The 19943-nt window shown below is 34.2% G+C and overlaps 3 protein-coding genes across 4 annotated transcripts in view; all 3 read left to right on the top strand.

Annotated features, from left to right (window-relative positions):
- The window catches only part of LOC126774818 (zinc finger protein 608-like), a 361874-nt gene that overhangs the window by 111920 nt on the left and 230011 nt on the right, over positions 1–19943 (top strand). The window lies entirely within an intron of this gene.
- LOC126774852 (alpha-N-acetylgalactosaminidase-like) lies at positions 90–16041 on the top strand. Of its 2 annotated transcripts, none has more exons than XM_050496490.1 (10): positions 90–194; positions 5087–5241; positions 5536–5710; positions 7820–7994; positions 8276–8358; positions 9008–9169; positions 11185–11397; positions 13284–13415; positions 14907–14979; positions 15926–16041. In XM_050496490.1, the coding sequence occupies exons 2-10, from the start codon at positions 5087–5089 to the stop codon at positions 15982–15984; spliced, it is 1227 nt and encodes a 408-aa protein (XP_050352447.1). In that variant the 5' UTR covers positions 90–194; the 3' UTR covers positions 15985–16041. The 2 variants fall into 2 exon arrangements, with proteins under 2 accessions (XP_050352447.1, XP_050352446.1); XM_050496489.1 differs by lacking the exon at positions 90–194 and adding an exon at positions 4263–4429.
- On the top strand, positions 17650–19911 carry LOC126774848 (hydroxymethylglutaryl-CoA synthase 1). Its single transcript, XM_050496485.1, has one exon. It carries the CDS (start codon positions 18030–18032, stop codon positions 19398–19400), a length of 1371 nt encoding a protein of 456 aa, XP_050352442.1. The 5' UTR covers positions 17650–18029; the 3' UTR covers positions 19401–19911.

Here is a 19943-nt window from a genome sequence, read left to right as displayed (position 1 = left end):
AACTGAACACTGTCTACCAATCAGTTTTGAATTTTAACAGAACTCGGGGTCGGCATTGCTTAACTGACTGACTACTTTTGACCAAATTTAATGGAGAGGTATTTTATTCAGCGAAGGAACAATTTATTGTTGTGTGGGAGGAACGGTATGTATGAAGAAAGTATTTAAGTGGCTAATCAAGCATCATCTGCAAGGTTAGTGAACTTATTTTATAAGCAATTTATATTTTTGTGCACTTAGCACAAGTAAAATTAAAGACTTAACTAAAAATGTCATTAGCCTATAAAGTAATAAAATAATGCACATAAAGTATTATAATATTACTGTAGTTAAAGAATCCTATGTTTCTACTTCAGTTTATACATTGAATCGTACCATATCAATTATTGTGATTTATTAGACAATGAACTTCAACGGTTCTAATAAAATATAACGCAACTTATTAGATATATCAGTAACTTATTATATATAATCAGTAGTTAGTAATAATCTAAACGTAGCTTGTTTTTATTATTTTTTTCTTTAGGTACTCTACTTTTTTAGTTTAACATTGTACGTTACTATGCTTAAAATAATAAAAAATAGATTTTTAAGAATTGGAAATGTGATAATAATAACTATAAAGTAAACGATGCATTATCACGATTACTAAATTGGTTAAAAAAATAATTTCACCTAGAACGTCTATGTTTCTCTAACATAATATATGCATTTTAAACCAAATTTAAACATGCGCGAAACGACAAGGCGAATGGTAATTGACGGTGACAAGGCCAGTGATATTAGATGTTACCAATCCTACTGTTATAGCAGTAGATTAACTGTTTTTAAATTGTTATTTCTGTTTTCTGTCTCAATACTAATTTTTACGGCTTTTTTTAAACAATAATATCACTGCCTGCTTTTAAGGAACTCCTAATAGTCCTATTTACCCATCCATTAAACGTACAGCTTGTACTAGATGTGCGAAAGAGAATAGCCCAAATATGTGGCACGTACGTCATTGCGCTGTTGACGCTTTAAATTTCGGAATCTTTTATAGTATGCAAATATTATTTAAAACACACAGAGAGCTAAAGTTAATAATTGTATAAAAAGACAGCATTACCATAAGTTCTATTAAAGCCATTTTTCCGTCTAAAGTATTTTAAAAAATGCGATTGACCTTTTTTAACTAACCGATTTACTGTTCTCTCCTGTTTGTTTATTTATGATTTGCTGCTTTTTACTTCCGAAGGGCTGCCAGTACATGTTAGATAGTTGCCCGCTAATGTTGGACAGAGATCTCTAAAATTTAATATTTCAAATAAAAAGTTGATGCCCATATAATGGAAATTGATAACAATGCCTAAAATAGAATTTATAATAAAATTATTTTAAAAATAGTAAAAATAAAATTTATTCGCGTATTTAGTTAGTCCATGGTACAAGACCCTAAAAGTCGGTACAAATACCAACAAGAAGATAAGATAGTGGGTTAAGGGATGTTCCCAGTGTAGATGTGCGAGTTAAGCTATGTGATACTTTGTTCCTGTTTTTGTTGTTGTTTAACAATGCTGTTATAGGACGTAGACTACTAGCATGCACGCTAAACTTTTTACAGCATATAAAACGCCTTTCTCAAATACTGCTTTAAATTTACCGCCTCACGTCCTGTTACTCCATACCACTCACTCATCACATATTCTACCGCCAAACAACAGCTAGAAGGGTGAGTAAGATAGTGTAACTACAGGCACAAGGGACACGACATATTAATAAAAAAATTTTTTTGGTATTATTCAACATAAAGATCTTATATGCCTTTAAAATTAAGTTGGGCAAAAACGAAATTAATGAGAACTATCCTACAAGAGATTCATCGTATATGCTATTCTGCATAGCCTTTCGAGGTTTTTAATTCGATATGCAGACGAAGTGCGACTAAAAAAACCTTCCCCTTCTAATCCTGATATATCTGTAACGTATTAAATATACAAAGGTCGCAAAATTTCGTACGTTGACCCGTTATAACTTGTCTCTATCACTCGCCTAATGTAATGTATTGTCATTGCATTCGCACAGGTGCAGTTAACGCTGTTATCAAATATTAAGTCCTTTGATTATAAACAAGGGTTATTTAAAATATTATTACGTTAACATATATTCTTGTTATTAATTGTTTCAATTATTGTTATTCTTTTTTTAAACAATATTTTTATTACATTTCGTAATGGAAAGTGCTCGGGACTATTCGTTCAAAGACTTTTGGTTAAAACTATAATTATAGACGTGATGTATGACAGTTCCTCGGGCATTGAAACAAGGTTATTGTTTCTTCTTGAATTTTATTACTTCTGTTTGCTATTAACGGTTTCTTTTTCTTGTTTCTTTACATTTATTTTCCTTTTTTATTTCTTTAATATAAATATAAAATATTTATACAAAAATATATATTAATATTTTGTTTTTTTTTTAATCATATGTGTTTATATGAAAACGAGTAAAGCGTTGTTTGGTTGTTTTTTCCGTTGATATGAAACTTTTATATTTAAACATAGGCTGCCCAAATAATATGTTAATAGGTTTTTTGAGATATACTGTAAAATGCTGACATAGTCGCAGAAAAAATTGCCAGTTCAGCCCATTTGAAACGAGCGCAGTCAAAACTATAACAGATACATCGATGGAACTTTTTTAATTTATAAACCGATTGAAATTAAACAAACACAAAATTATAAGTGAAGTTAGCCACAATACATTACTGAAAATCGCACTCAAATGCGTTAAGCCGTTTCTAAGATTATCGCGCACAAACGCACAGACAAACAGATAAACATACAAAAAGTCTAACAATAATTATTTTGGGTTATATTGCTTTGATAAAGACCCCCGATAATAGTTTTACTCAAATGTCTTCGATGTACAGACAGCGATCAGTTACATTTTTATTATATGTATAGATTTGTTTTCTGACTTTTAAATTTTCATGGATATTTTTCATTTATGTATAAATTTTTTAGACAGATAAATATGCTCAAGAGTTATTTGCCGTTTATTTCATTAGCAATTCGGTATTTCCATTATGCAATATTTAAATGCGAACACCGTGATGGCTTTTGAGTATAGTTCAATTCATAAATCCTTTCAAAAGGTTTACAGGTAGACGTTTCATAGGACATCAAACCATCAAAATCTGATAAAATATAGATTTTCAAAAATAGAACTGTTATCATTGAAATTCCCTCTCGAAAGACGAAGTGTGTACCGCTGGTTTTTTAGTGGGTATTCTGGCGCCTTCAACGCCGGCGAGTCCCGCTTGGGTATGTGGTCCTCATGTGGGGGACACGCGTAAATGCGTTTTTCCAGCGAAGAGCCTTTCCAGCCCTTTCATACCCTGTAAATAGCTATTCAAGAAAATGAAACCACAAAAGCAAACTTATCCCATTAACAAATTTCTTCCAGCCAACTTTTAGATATCAAGAGGAGAATTAATGAAAATTGGGTAGCACTTATAATAGTTGACAACTGAATGAATAATAACGCAACAAAAAGTTATGGTACAAAAAAAATATTTTATGTGGGTAATTAAGTGCTAATAAATTATTATCAATGGCATTTTGTTCTTTTTAGATTTGCATATTCTGTTGGCTTGATGAGCATTAAAGCTCCAATGATTATATATAAAGTAATAGTTAGCAGTTTTACTTATAAATTTTTATATTAGGCGGCTATTAATTAAATAATGCTGACATTTCGGATTTTACTGGTGGTAGGGCTTTGTGCAAGCTCGTCTGGGTAGGTACCACCCACTCATCAGATATTCTACCGCAAAACAGCAATACTTGATATTGTTGTGTTCCGGTTTGAAGGGTGAGTGAGCCAGTGTAATTACAGGCACAAGGGACATAAAATCTTAGTTCCCAAGGTTGGTGGCGCATTGGCTATAAGCGATGGTTGACATTTCTTACAATGCCAATGTCTAAGGGCGTTTGGTGACCACTTACCATCAGGTGGCCCATATGCTTGTCCACCTTCCTATTCTATAAAAAAAAAAAGGAAAACATCCATATCCGTATGTCAAATCATTGATAACAGAAAGAGAGAAATCAGTGTATCTAAACCGTTAAACACTGTATATAACTAAATCCTTATATTATTAAACATTTACTTTGCAACTGTATTTCGTTTTCGTGACAAACATATTAAAGAAAGCATAAGTAATGAGATAATTCAAATAGTCGCATGCTGAGTTAATAGTCAAAACATTCTCATGTTATCGCTGCTAGCTGATAATACAACCCGTTATATATGAGCAATGGTTTTAAAAGCACCTACTAATAACTCTGTTTTCAGTAGAAAATACACTAAATAGATAATTGCATAGGGCTACTGACGTTTATATGCCACCAAAAAGTTTTCATATCAATTTTCATATCATTGCAAAAAGGTAAGTTTTCTTTGTGTTTTTTTCCGGTTTTACGTATATTATCTTAGTTTATTGGTTCAGATTTTATGTTGCATACATTTTGAGATAGGTATAGCTTAATGTGTTGACGTAAGCAGTCGAAGAAAATTGTCGAGGTGCTTTGTCAACACGTAAAAAACTTATTGTATGAGAGATTTTAGGTCTCCAAAGTTTCTATAGAAAAGTCAGCGACACTATGTATCTGTCATTAATATAACTCGTAAGCATCATTGTTAAATGATGATTGAAACAAGCGAAAACAGTAACGACAACTTTAGCTTAATTGTCACAATTTATTAATCCTTATCAAAACAAATAACATTTTAATTTTAATCGTTATGTTTTATATATAAATATCATCAATTGTGCAATTCGAACCGGTAGTTCTAGAAATATTAGGATAAATTTAAATGAACGTGTGAAAAAATAAGCGGTAATTGTTGTACGAGGAATTAGCACAGTACGGGCGAAAAGATTGGTTGGCGAATGTTAATATCTCATTGGTTGAAAAATAACTCGAGATAATATGCTCATATTATCCAAAAGAAGTCGGGCAGCTTAAAATAATAAGTAAAATACTTAAAACAGCGTAAGTAATAAATAACTATTCAAGATTATAAATACGAATTATCTTTACAGATGAGCGTGTTACATTTGACAGTTTTTCTTGGACTGTTTTCGTTTAATTTGGCGCTTGATAATGGCTTAGCGTTGACACCGCCCATGGGTTGGCTAACTTGGCAGCGGTTTAGATGTATAACAGATTGTGTTAAATATCCAAATGAATGCATAAGGTAATTTTATTTGGTTTCTTAGAATCCGTTACTTCGTTAATCTTAATACGAAGCGGAAATCATTTCTCCATTATTCACAATCGTAAATTGCTATTATATTTTTATAGGCGCTTAGTATTAAACTTTCATTTTAATTGCATGAAAGATATTTATAATATATGAATACATGAAGTTATATTAAGTATATTATTTAGTCTTTTAACTTTCAATAAAATTTAAATATATTTTGTCGTAAATGTAACTGAATATAATTAATAAATTTATTTATTTTCACGCCTTAATTATTTTATATAGTGAAGCTCTGATAAAGCGTACCGCAGATCGAATGGTAGATGAAGGCTATCTAAAGGCAGGCTACAACTATGTGGGTATCGATGACTGCTGGTTGGAGAAAGAGCGCGATGTTCATGGTAATCTGGTGCCAGATAGGCAACGATTCCCCAATGGCATGAAAGCTGTCGCTGATTATGTACGTAATTATAATATAAATGTAATTCAATTAATGTTTTTTTTAATCGCTTTGGAAAAAATAGGACTAAACTCTTAAAAGTATAAACCAACCAACTGATCCATTACCTAGAAGATCACTCTTTAATTAATGATCGTCAATACGGGTTTCGACCAAAACGGTCCACAGGTGACCTTCTAGCGTACGTAACGCACCTCTGGGGTGAAGCTATCGACAAGCATGGAGAATCGTTGGCTGTCAGCCTCGATATCTCCGAGGCTTTCGACAGGGTCTGGCACAGAAGTCTTCTCTCCAAGCTGCCGGCATATGGTCTGCCTGCTCAGCTATGCACCTGGATTGCCAGCTTCCTACACAAGCGTAGCCTTCGTGTTTTAGTTGATGGTTGCGCTTCACAATTCTATGTAGTGAATGCTGGCGTCCCCCAGGGATCTGTGCTATCTCCCACACTCTTTCTTTTGCATATCAATGATATGCTCTCTCTTGGGAACATACATTGCTATGCAGACGATAGTACAGTGCATGGTGGATACCACGGACGCGCAGTGGCTAGGCGAGCGGAAATTGAGGAGAGGCGGAAGAATCTTGTCATTGAACTCGATAGGACGTTAGAGCTCATCGCCAAATGGGGCTCTGATAATCTTGTTGAGTTTAATGCCAAGAAAACACAGGTATGCGCTCTCACGGCGAAAAAGTCAACATTTTCCCCTCTTCCCTCCCTCTGTGGTACTCCGCTGGTGATGCAAAGCAAAATCGCCATGCTGGGGATTGACGTTCGCTGCGACCTTAGTCCAAGGGATTACATCGAGGCTGTTATAAAAACAGCTTCACGGAAACTCGGAGTTCTGAACAAGGTGCGGCGCTTTTTCACGCCACAACAACTGTGCCTGCTGTACAAAACACAGGTACGGTCTTGCGTGAAATATTGCTCGCACCTTTGGGATGGCTCCGCTAAGTACCTACTTGAGGCCTTGGACCGGTTGCAGCGACGTGCCGTACGCATTATTGGCGACGTAAAGGTCACAAACACCCTTGAACTTTTACAATTGCGTCGTGAGATAGCAGCACTGAGCGCTTTCTATCGACTGTATCACGGCGAGTGCTCTGAGGAATTATTCTCTCTAATTCCTGCTTCCCCCTTCCTTCTTAAGTCCACGCGAGCTGGTTCTCGATGTCACCGCCTAACTGTGACATCAATTCCATCGCGAACAAAGAAATTTGACAACTCCTTTCTTTGTCGCACTTACAAAAAATGGAATTCCTTACCAGCTCACGTGTTCCCCTCCTCTTACAACCCGGGTTCCTTCAAACGAGGCGTGAAGAGGCATCTTGCGGGCCGGCAAGGCGAAGGCGGCTAGTGCAGAACGTTTTTCCCGTCTGTACTGGCCGTCGTCGCGTTTGGACTCTACTACCACTTACCATCAGGTGAAGTAGAGTCATTTGCCATCCCGGCGAATATAAAAAAAAAAAAAAAAAGTATAAATTTCTCAAATACAGACTTGCGCAAAATGTATTCAGATTAATGATAAATGATTACGATTACAGTAATCATGCTTACGATTACTTCTGATTGATTATGAGAAGGTCTTGCAGGGTTGCCCTGTCCTCGGTGATTGGAGCATACGTAAATCAACATTTTCGAATTCACTTAAAATATTTGTAAAAAAATATCATTTTTGTAATCTTGATTGCTGATTACACAAGAAGTTAATTACGCACAACTCTATATAATCTCTATATCGTTTAATGCGTCTTTTTGGTCTGTACTTTTATATTTTTATATTTACTCCTGAAGTGGCCTAGTTTTGGGATTATTTTAAAAGTTATTGGGTTTTTCTGCCATATCTTAGTAGCAGTCCGAGATTTGAAAGTTAGTAGTTCTATAATTCCCGTCGTTGTCGTGATGGATAAGAATTAATTTGTAAAATTTTAAGGACGCGCCACACGTAATAGATTTATCTACGTGAAAGAGAATAAGAGCTAGACGCTTTACTTCTATCACGCGTACAGGATACAAGCGCAATTTATAATTATTAATGAACTTGTTAACACCAACTATAACTTGTTGTTTTATTTTGATCAAAAAAGGTTTACATACAATCCTTTTTTTAGCTTCACGACAGAGGCTTTAAGTTTGCGTTGTACCAAGATTATGGAACTAAAACTTGTATGGGCTACCCAGGCGTACTGGGACACGAGGCGGGCGACATAAACTCTTTTGTAAAATGGGATGTCGACTATATCAAATTGGACGGATGTTTCATAGATACAGCGAAAATGGATGAGGGTATGTTGTTAAATAGCAGTACAGTACAGTAACAGCCTGTTAATGTCCCACTGCTGGGCTAAGGCCTCCTCTCCCTTTTTGAGGAGAAGGACGAAGAGAAATAACTTTCTAATACAACTGGGGAAAAGATTAATTACAACTATTACTTATGAGGGTCTTGCCGGGTCTCGCGGTAAAATCGAAATTTCGAATGATTTGAATTGCTTGCAAAAAGTATATTTTAATGAAGTACATTTTCATTATAAATGTGATTATATCTGTTTTTGGTACGCTATTTTCAGGTTACCCTTATTTTGGTAAATTGTTGAACGACTCCGGACGACCGATAGTATACTCGTGCAGTTGGCCTGCCTATCAAAAAGAAGTAAGTAAAAGTTAATGCTATAGTTTTAGACTAATCGTGTGCCTAGGAATTTATAATTCCAACATCCCAGGATTTGAGAAAACTCGGACAAGGAACAGTCCGAGTTTTCTCAAATGTCGAATCTTCGAATCCCGTTGTATGCCTTTATATGCCCTTTTATAGCATATAGTGATGACATAGAGTCTGGTACACTTAAGTTAATAAATACTAGCAGCCAAAGAACTTCCATGATTCAAACCAAAAAAAATTACGTACTTCCTATATAAACTTTCGACTCCTATTGTACTCTCGGGGTAAGAATTTTGAACCACTGAAAAAACTGACTTTAGTATATGTATAAACAGAAGCTTAATTTCAAATTTTTATGTTTATATTTTCAAAAATAACAAACTTCCTAATAAACTGTCACCTATTTGGTTACCTGAGTATTTTCGAAAATAATTTTAAAATTTTGTATTTCTACTTCTAATATCCTACTTACAATTTTATCACGTTTTGGCTAAACATTTTTATGATAAAATTCGATGTGCATTATATAATTGGCACAAATAAAATATCTAGAAAAATAACTGTATTTTTCTCTAATCTCAATGTCCAATGAAATTAATGCAATATGTTTTCAAAATCCATTAATTATTTTATTGTTTAGCCGAACTATGCGTCCATCGCCAAACATTGCAACTTGTGGCGAAATTGGGATGATATCCAGGATTCCTGGGGATCACTCAGTTCTATTATGACATGGTTCGCTGAGCATCAGGACGAATTCACCAAATATGCTGGCCCTGGACAGTGGAATGACCCTGATATGGTAAGTATTTATATTACGTGTATGAAATATTAAAAATCCACTAGTAGCTGTTAGCCAACAGTTACTTTTTAGTTAATCGTAATTTGAATAACTTATATATATAATATTTTTTTTTTTTTTTTTATAGAATAGGAAGGCGGACGAGCATATGGGCCACCTGATGGTAAGTGGTCACCAACGCTCTTAGACATTGGCATTGTAAGAAATGTCAACCATCGCTTACATATCCAATGCGCCACCAACCTTGGGAACTAAGATTTTATGTCCCTTGTGCCTGTAATTACACTGGCTCACTCACCCTTCAAACCGGAACACAACAATATCAAGTATTGCTGTTTTGCGGTAGAATATCTGATGAGTGGGTGGTACCTACCCAGACGAGCTTGCACAAAGCCCTACCACCAGTAAATATTATTATACACGATAATGAACTGTCTAATATCAAAGAGTCATAATTACGCAACCTTGAATAAAACATTACGATTTACACATTTTCCAACTGAACACATAATACACGCGTCGAAATACGTGTGACACTCAAGTACTGCTTGAATTTATTTTTAGGAAAATAATTGTTAACGTTACAATTCACTTAGTAAATTTTATTTTCTTTTTCTTTTTATAACTTATTATCTAACTGTCGACGATGATATTTTTTTATTTTTAATAATTGGTCAAGGTAAAAATATATGCGGAATCTTAGTACAGAATCGAATGTCATGTCCCAGGGAGGATGTTTTAACTTTAAGTCGGACACTAGGTGTAGTTCTTTTTTTTATAGAATAGGAAGGCAGTCGAGCATATGGGCCACCTGATGATAAGTGGTCACCAACGCCCAACATTGGCATTGTAAGAAATGTTAACCATCGCTTACATCACCAATGCGCCACCAACCTTGGGAACTAAGATGTTATGTCCCTTGTGCCTGTAATTACACTGGCTCACTCACCCTTCAAACCGGAACACAACAATACCAAGTACTGCTGTTTTGCGGTAGAACATCTGATGGGTGGGTGGTACTTACCCAGACGAGCTTGCACAAAGCTCTACCACCTGTATACCTTTACACATCGTGCTTATACAATGTTTGTCGCTGTTTCTATAAAAAAGATTTTCGAAGTGAAAACTTCTTTAGGCGCGTTACGCTGGTTTATCGTCACCGACATACTAATGTTAATATAATGAAATCGTTGAAAGAACATATAATAATAATTGAAATTTATGTAAATACTAACGGTATATACAAATAATATAAGTGTATTTAAACTATTGTTTATTTAAATTCAGTTGTATTTATAATCTGTACCGAGTTTGCGACATACTGTGTGTTTTGATGAATAAAAAGGTATATAATAAAAAGAGATAGATTTATTACTTGGAGTGCTAATAGATGTGGAAATTGGACAAGTATATTTTTCAAGTTTTCACTTACATCGGAGGTACCTATGACTGCCTGTTTTTCATTTCATTCATTTGTACTAAATATATTTTGAATTACATATATTGAAATGCTACTTTATTTGTAATTGAGTGTAATCAAGTTTATATAACGTTTCGCTCGCTCTGTTTTATAAATATAGGAAAGCAAAACTACAGTAAAGATGAAACTTGATATTAACTATAGTGATTATATTATCTATGATTTATTATCTATGTCACTTGAGTCCAAAGTCTAAATTTTCATGCACTTATCATACTACATATCTCCAACGGTTTTTTAAAATTTATCACTATTTGGAGATTTTCTAAATTTTTAGCAAATTGCAATTGATCTTTTTTTTGGAAAATACCACAAAATTTATTAATATATTTCTATGTCATATTTTGTATTTATATGTCTATGGGTAGGGTGCCTACTTAGCATCATTTGCTCATCCGCCTATTTTAATAAAAAAGGAAAAGTTTTGTAGCCTATACTTGGAAAATGTGTAAATCCGCCACTGAGCAAACAAATATTTGAACAAAATGTAACTATTTTTATTTATAGGTGTGAATGATATTTGTATTTATTTTAGCTGCTAATAGGTAACTTTGGTCTATCGTTAGACCAAGCGAAGGTCCAGATGGCGGTTTGGTCGATATTAGCGGCTCCGTTGCTAATGAGCGTAGATCTGGATACGATTCGACAAGAATTTAAGGAAATTCTCCTCAATCGCGATATCATCAACATTGATCAAGATTCATTGGGCAAGCCAGGGTCGCGTGTGTGGAATCAGTCTAAATGTGAGGTGAGAGAAATAATTTCATCATTCCATTTTCAAATTTTGAGGTAAATTTAATAATTAAAATATAGTAAAGTCCTGCTAATCTGAATTGTATTGTAACCGCTAAATAATTAAGCTATTTTTTATTTCTAATAAATAAGTACTATTTGTATGAGAAGCCGAGATTGCCTAGTGGTAAGAAACCGATGATCGTGAGTTCAAACCCGGACAAGCACCACTGAATTTTCATGTACTTAATTTGTGATTATAATTCATCTCGTGCTTGACGGTGAAGGAAAACATCATGCGGAAACCTGCATGTGTTTCATTGAAATTGCGCGTCATGTATATTCCACCAACCCGCATTGGAGCAACGTGATAGAATAAGTTCCAAACCTTCTCAAAAAGGGAGAAGAGGCCTTAGCCCAGCAGTGGGACATTCAGAGGCTGTTACTTTGTGTGTATGAGTCACTATTTCCTTTAGCAAATCTTTATTTTCGACATTACATAACGTTCGTTACATACGAATTACCTAAAGGATATAAGCGTTCGAAAAGTATTTTTTTGATTCCTTCTTGATTTGTGCGGGACAACGGGCATCCCGATTAGCAGGAACTGTAAACTTAAGTTTAAAAAACAATTGCAGTTGTATTTTATGCATAATTACTTGCATAAACAAGTTAATGTTTTTCTTCGTATGTGTATGTTTTTTTATTTGAGTAAATAAGCCATGTGTGTGTGTGTACGGCTATAAATATTGATTTATTATATTATTCTAGAATAATAACAGTTAATTATCTAGTCATATGTAATTTTAATGATGTTTTGAGCCTTGATAAACTACATTTTATCTATATGTATGTATTATATTACGAATTATATTATTTAAAATAAATATTCGATATAAGACTGTCGGGTTAAGATCGATTAAATAAAGATGTCAAGTCGAGATGGCCCAGTGGTAAGAACGCGTGAATCTTAACCGATGAACGTGGGTTCGAACCCGGGCAAGCACCTCTGAATTTACATGTGCTTAATTTCTGTTTATAATTCATCTCGTGCTTTTCGGTGAAGGAAAACATCGTGAGGAAACCTGCATGTGTCTAATTTCATCGAAATTCTGCCACGTGTATTCTACCAACCCGCACTGGAGCAGCGTGGTGGAATAAGCTCCAAACCTTCTCCTCAAAAAGGGAGAGGAGGCCTTAGCCCAGCAGTGGGACATTTACAGGCTGTATTTTTTTTATTGCTGTGGTATTTTTTCTAAAGATTTACATACTATATTCCAATGTATATAAGAGGAGTAAAGATAAACAAATCTTAAATGTATGTTCTGTGTGAATTGCTAATAGCTCTGCTATATTGACGAGCCGGTTGACGTGGTTGGTGGATGGTGCCTTTCACGCCGAAGGTGTTGGGTACGATTCCCACCCAGGACAGATACTTGTGTGCATGAACATGTCTGTTTGTCTTGAGTCTGGGTGTGATTATCTATATAAGTATGTATTTGCAAAAGATAAAATAGTATATGTAGTATATCAGTTGTCTGGTTTTAATAGTACAAGCTCTGTAAGCTTAATTTGGGATCAGATGGCCGTGTGTGAAAAATGACCCAGGATATTATTATTATTTTATAATATACTACAGACAGTTCTTGATTAATATATGTTTATTTATAATACAACAATATTCCACTTAACTACTCATACACTTTCATTTTATTTTTAAACTTCCGTAACAATTTAGCTAATATTTTAAAACGCCATTTTTACATTCATAATGAATACCACAGATTATTTAGATTTCGAATAATGACGTCATTTCAAGTCAAAGTTGTTCGTACACTCTACTTACCATTGGAGTTAGCTATACGTATATTTTGAGTTATAATAAAATCTTATTATTTCTAGATTTGGAACAGGAAGCTGGCAGACGAATCATACGCATTGGCGTTTGTGAACAGACGCGATGATGGAGCGCCGTATTCCGTTAAAGTTTCATTTGATTCAATGAAAATCCCGAAGCAGGCGTACGAAGTCAATGTTAGTATTATGATAAAAACTATTTATTTATAAAATGTAAACTGCATTATGAGAAAAGCGGTTATTGTTTTATAAAACTTTTACACCGATTTTCGTGCAAAAATAATCATATAGTGTACTTGCAATTAATAATATTGAAAATGGTTTATCAGACTGGCGAGTGACCCTCCTGATGGTAAGTGTTCACCACCGCCTATAGACATTGGCATTGTAAGAAATGTTAACCATCGCTTACATTACCAATACGCCACCAACCCTGGGAACTAAGATGTTGTCCCTTGTGCCTGTAATTACACTGGCTCACTCACTTCAAACCGGAACACAACAATACGAAGTACCGCTGTTTTGCGGTAGAATGTCTGATGAGTGGGTGTTACCTACCCAGACGAGCTTGCACAAAGCTCTACCACCAGTGAATATAACTAAGATATATATATCATAAGAGCCGACTGAAGTTTGGTCGTCAGGTCAAAAACAAATTACCACATTAAGTGCAATATATTAATATTCCATTGTCTTGTTAGTTTGTTCGTCACTACAGTCAACAGCAAAACATTGCTAAATACAAAATAAACATTGATCCAAGACATACGTGACATTTTCTCGAGAAAATTTCCTTATACATATTTCATATCGTATTTATTGTTTAACCTCGCTCAAGCTCATCATTTCCCTCTGCCTATGTAGTGAAGAAACCGAGTTTCTGTTTTTATTCAGTACCTGCACCGTCTTACGATTTATAATAGGTGATGGGAAAGGGACCCCTCCGTCCATAGACAAACATACATACTAAGTCGTGATTTTTGGTGGTAGAATAGATTGCACAAAGCCAACAACAACAAGAAAAAATGCGTCGAAAGTAAAACTTCAATATCGAAATTGTCGAGCAACATTTTTAAATATAACGTTTGATACGTTTCAATATTGTCTATGCTTCATTGTTAAAATTCCTTGTGTCAGATGAAATTATTTTGGATTCGGATGTTTTTTTGTTTCTCGAGATATGAAAGACATATATAAAAATCAATTCGACCCGTAGGCGACCTAAGCAAGTCCTATACGATCTAGTCGATATACTCACCGCTGTCAACATACATCTGTTAGGGAACACAAGCAACAACACCGAGCCCGCCGGCCGACGTCGTGGGTCGACGAACCTCGTTCGTTAGCTCCCGTCGACGCTTAGGCGAATGACGGCGTTTAAATTGCACACGACTTCCCCCCCCGACTTCATCGACGTCCTAAGCCGAGGTCCGGCCTCATAGGAGGCACCCTTAAGACGTCTGTGTCTCTTGAGCCCCTTATGTGACTCCCACCATCTACCTTGAGTTCAAAAAGGGTGACGCTGTAGAGGCCACTAGGGCCAACAGCAATACACAATCCGAAAATATATATGTGTAATTAATGTGACGTTGATCGTTGATAGTTTTAAGTCACAGAACTCAAAAATACTGCAACATTCTCATATAATTAATATTATTTTTTATTTAGGACCTTTATAAAGAGGAAATGGATCGATCTTTTGGACCTACAGGCGAATTTGAAACGAGAATAAATCCGTCAGGTAAACTTGCCTTCAAAGTTGGTAATTATTTTATAAGTTTTGCCTTAATTATGCAACTAAGTAGTTACTATGAAGTACTTACTTAAATAACTAATTATACTCTCAGGGTTATTATTTAGTATTATATCTTTAAAACATTATAATGAACGTATTTTACATTTTATCTTCTGTTTATTTTTATTATAATACAAAACATAATATAAATAAAAATTGCCGTAAAACTATAAACCAGATTTTAAGAAGTTAGAAGAACTCGGCTTAATGATTTACATTTAAATATTAATCAAATATTTATCTTCACTGCTGGGCTAAGGCCTCCTCTCCCTTTTGAGGAGAAGGTTGTGGAGCTTATTCCACCACGCTGCTCCAATGCGTGTTGGTAGAATACACATGTGGCAGAATTTCAATGAAATGAGACACATGCAGGTTTCCTCACGATGTTTTCCTTCACCGTTAAGCACGAGATGAATTATAATCACAAATTAAGCACATGAAAATACAGTGGTGCTTGCCCGGGTTTGAACCCACGATCATCGGATAAGATTCACGCGTTCTAACCACTGGGCCATCTCGGCTTCTTCATGGGCCACATTTATTATTTGATAATTTCTACCATACAATCAATATTTTTCATCATAAAAATTTGCTTTCCCGTACCCCTTTTATCCGTGGTAGTCGAAACGTTTTGCCAACAAACCAACTACACCCAACAGCGCCAATGCTTTTAAAGCCTCCAAGGTTGGTTTCCTGACATCATACGGTGCTGATGGTATTGGATGTATAATTATGCAATTAACATCAACATTTCCATTCATCGGCTTTCCGACCCCACGTTTTGAGATGGGGGACTATGAATTATCAGTCTGCTAAAACCACAGACGAAAAAATACTAATGTTTAACTATTTAAGTGAATCTTTTGTGTTATAATAATATATTTTTTTACAGGTGTAAAGTTTTATAAGTTCATACCGAAGAAATTTAACGAGATTGACGTGAAGACTTGAGATATGATACGATAAATATTTGTTTTTGATAATAAGTAATAAATACGAATTCAGACACTGCTTACTATTATTTCATCATTCTGAATGCCATAGCTAACGCATTTTGATAAGTGTTAAATTTGATTTTATATTAAAATTAAAAATCCAGGTCCCAGGCTAAGCTAATGTTAAATTTTATTGAGATCGATTCAATGGTATATTCGTAACATTTAATTTGTAATAAATATGTAAATGAGATTGAGTGGTTAGAACGCGTGAATCTTAACCGACGATCGTGGGTTCGAACCCGGGAAAGCACCACTAAATTTAATTTAGTGAAAATAAGTAAAAGTAACAATTATTTTATTTATTACAGCACTTATTAAAGTAAAAATTTTAAACCTTCTCCTCAAATGGGAGAGGAGGCCTTAGCCCAGCAGTGGGACGTAAACGGGCTATTACTTTAAGTAAATGTGTTTAGTATTATTGCACTAGCCCATTCTGTTGTTATTAAAGATCATTTACTGGGCATCGAAACGGCATTATTTTCCGTTTTGATGAAAGATTATTATCGATGAAAGATTATTATCAAAAACTCGACATGTTAACAATGGCTCAAAATGATAACTTACAATGTATCGGCCAGTGAGTAATTGTCTAAAAATGAAAAGTCAATGACCGCATTAATTCGATATGGATATACGACTATGTAACAGTACAAAATATATTATGAATTTTAGTAACCACATTATATACCAAAATGTTTTTAAAGTTATTACTAAAATATATAAGTTGTGACTGATAAAATATCAAAGGCTGACGTAGTCCATTTAGCTAAATCATAAAAATAATACCTATTTAATTTTTTCATGGAAATATATTTAAAAAAAAAATATTTTTGTTTGATTAATAAAACATTAGACTATATTATGTTCATAATTTATTTCGGAACAAGCTAGAAATAAGTAGGTCAGTTCGGCTATGGCGTGATGACCGTTAGGCGGGCGAAAGTCGATGGCACGTAAAGGAATTCTAAGTGACTACACCACACATTAAATTAACTTCTACATTTTTGAAGCGGATATCAAATATCTATATTGTTATCAAGCCCCAAGTATTAGTTATCTTACATACTCTTTAGAATATAAAATATTTTCTTACATAAATCATAGAATCGGTTATCAAATTCAATTAATTATTTTTAATTAAATGCATTATTATGTATTTCACAGAAAATTATATATTTTAATGATACCTACTACTAGTTATATAATATAAAGTAACTATTTAAAGAAGTCGTCAACGTTAATAATGCAAAAATTACCAGCTGAATAATAATTATTAAAAAACAATACTTGTAACTATACGAAATATAAGATTAATATTCCTTTGTTTTAGTTTCTTTACGTATATTTAATTTTTGTAATGCTTGTTATAATCAAATATAAATCTTAGACATTTAAACAATTGAAATGTTCTAAAAAGTCAACTTGTTAATAAAATGATTATCAAAAGTAGTACCTCTCTCCGGCCTCTCCTTGGTCCCGTGTGAAGGGTTAATGCTATAAAAATAAAATGTGAAATTCTATAACGTAACAACTCGCAAGATAATAGATGTCATGTGTCATATTCGACTTAGATGACATTCGACTGAAAGCCGCATTGTCTTAAATTGAAAATTTGGAATTTTATAGAACATTTTTTCATAAAATTAAATGAAGTAGTATAATTTATTATTTGATTTAAATTTAATTTTGTGTACATTTTAGTTATAATTTCTAGTAACGATCTATAATGATTAAAGGGCCACGTAACTAATGTTATCTATGCGTCGCGTAAGAGTAAAAGAAAGTTGGATAGTTCCGTAGTAGGTCAATGGTACATCATCGCGTGCAAGTAGCGTTAAGGACTGACGTCGACATCAGGCGATTGAGACGAGGGCCTAAGTCTGGTTTAAGACGCGGCCGGCGACAGTTGTTCTGTCGCATCACTTATTATATTTTTCCGCCTCTATAACGTGTTCACCGTGACCGTGAAAGTTATAATCGTGTCATATTACCGTAATCATGGGTGGTAAAGTCGAAAATGTTGGCATTCTTGCTATGGAAATATATTTTCCTTCACAATATGTTGATCAAGTGGAATTAGAAAAATTCGATGAAGTAGCTGCTGGTAAATACACTATCGGTCTTGGACAGAGTCGGATGGGCTTCTGTTCTGACAGAGAGGATATAAATTCTCTTTGCCTCACTGCTTTACACAGGCTTATAGAGAAAAACAATATAAATCTTCATGATATTGGACGCTTGGAGGTAGGTACAGAAACAATTATAGATAAAAGTAAAAGTGTCAAAACATTCCTCATGACATTGTTTGCAAAAGAAGGTGCTACAGATATTGAAGGAATTGATAACACAAATGCTTGCTATGGAGGTACAGCAGCTCTTTTTAATGCTATTAATTGGGTAGAGTCTTCGTCATGGGATGGCAGAAAAGCAATTGTGGTAGCAGGTGATATTGCAGTGTATGGAAAAGGCCCAGCAAGGCCTACTGGAGGGGCAGGAGCTGTGGCCATGCTGATTGGACCTGATGCACCATTGGTTTTCGATTGTGGTGTCCGTGCATCATATATGACACATGCATATGATTTCTATAAGCCTGACTTAGCATCTGAGTTTCCCTATGTTGATGGAAAATTATCAATCCAGTGCTACCTGAGTGCTTTAGATAATTGTTACAATCTATTCTGTCAGAAAATGAGGAAAGTGGACCCTAATTTCAAAGGTCTGTTGAGTTTAGATGGTATGTTATTCCATTCTCCATACTGTAAGCTTGTTCAAAAATCACTAGCTCGAGTTAGCTTCAATGATTTTCTTAATGCAACAGATGAAGAAAGAGAAAAACAGTTCCCTGGGCTTTCACAGTTTAGTTCATATAAAAGGGCAAATACTTATTTTGATAAGGATGTAGAGAAAGCATTCATGACATACAGTAAAGAACTTTTTGAAGAAAAAACCAAGCCATCGCTTCATATTGCTCGAAATGTTGGAAATATGTATACACCATCATTGTATGGAGGACTTGTATCCTACTTAGTGAGCAAATCACCGGACCAGCTTATAGGAAAGAAATTTGCTTTATTTTCTTATGGTTCCGGCTTAGCTTCAACTATGTATTCCATTAATATTTGCAATGATATGAGTGTTGGTTCAAAATTAGAAAAAATACTTAATTCTTTACATGAAAATGTTGCAATGTTAGATGCAAGGCAGAGTGTAGAACCACAAAAGTTCTCTGATATAATGCAAGTAAGGACGGAGAATTATCACACAGCACCTTATGAACCATCAGGGTCAATAGATGTGCTATTTCCTGGTACATATTATCTAAACAAAATAGACGACCAAAGACGACGCACATATGATAGGAAGATATGAGGCATTTATTTATCATAATATCTAGTTTATTTTTGTGCTGGTGTAGGACTTAATCAATAGTTATGATTTAAATTATTTGTCTATACTTATGTTAGCATAGCACTTTGTAGTTTTACTTATATTTCTAGGTATATCAATTAAATTTTTTTTAGTTTGACTGGGGTTAACAGTTATAAAGAATGTAGTAATTTTTAAATTACACTTGTTTAAGTGCAGCAAGCAACATTGTAAAACATTGTTAATATGTCAGTGATAATATGTATTAAAAAATGTAATCAATAAAGGTGGTGCAATATGTTTGATGTAACAGAAAACATTTTTATATTATATTCAATTATAGTAGTTGAATTTTAATTCTTAATTTTGAGAAAATTTATATTTATTGCAGCTATTTTGAAATTCAATTTCAGTAGCAAACTTGAGAATCAATTTAATATATTTATCTGTTTAAATGTATGTCTTGTACTTATACTCTTTGATAAAGGGGTAATAAAGTGGTGTGTTAATTGAATCTAATGACTTTATTTTAAACCTCTTCACCAT

This window comes from Nymphalis io, chromosome 17 (assembly GCF_905147045.1).
Source record: "Nymphalis io chromosome 17, ilAglIoxx1.1, whole genome shotgun sequence".
In the NCBI taxonomy this organism is placed as follows: Eukaryota; Metazoa; Arthropoda; class Insecta; order Lepidoptera; family Nymphalidae; genus Nymphalis; species Nymphalis io.
Note: the sequence above shows the minus strand (reverse complement) of the source record. Positions and strands in the feature narration are given on the sequence as shown.

What these genes read in the sequence shown, in the direction of transcription:
- LOC126774852 (XM_050496490.1), top strand. Translation starts at nt 5,087, where the DNA reads ATGAGCGTGTTACATTTGACAGTTTTTCTTGGACTGTTTTCGTTTAAT. An exon ending in TACAGCGAAAATGGATGAGG is followed by an intron (nt 7,995 to 8,275) that starts GTATGTTGTTAA and finishes CGCTATTTTCAG; the next exon opens with GTTACCCTTATTTTGGTAAA. An exon ending in AGCAGGCGTACGAAGTCAAT is followed by an intron (nt 13,416 to 14,906) that starts GTTAGTATTATG and finishes TTTTTTATTTAG; the next exon opens with GACCTTTATAAAGAGGAAAT.
- LOC126774848 (XM_050496485.1), top strand. Translation starts at nt 18,030, where the DNA reads ATGGGTGGTAAAGTCGAAAATGTTGGCATTCTTGCTATGGAAATATAT.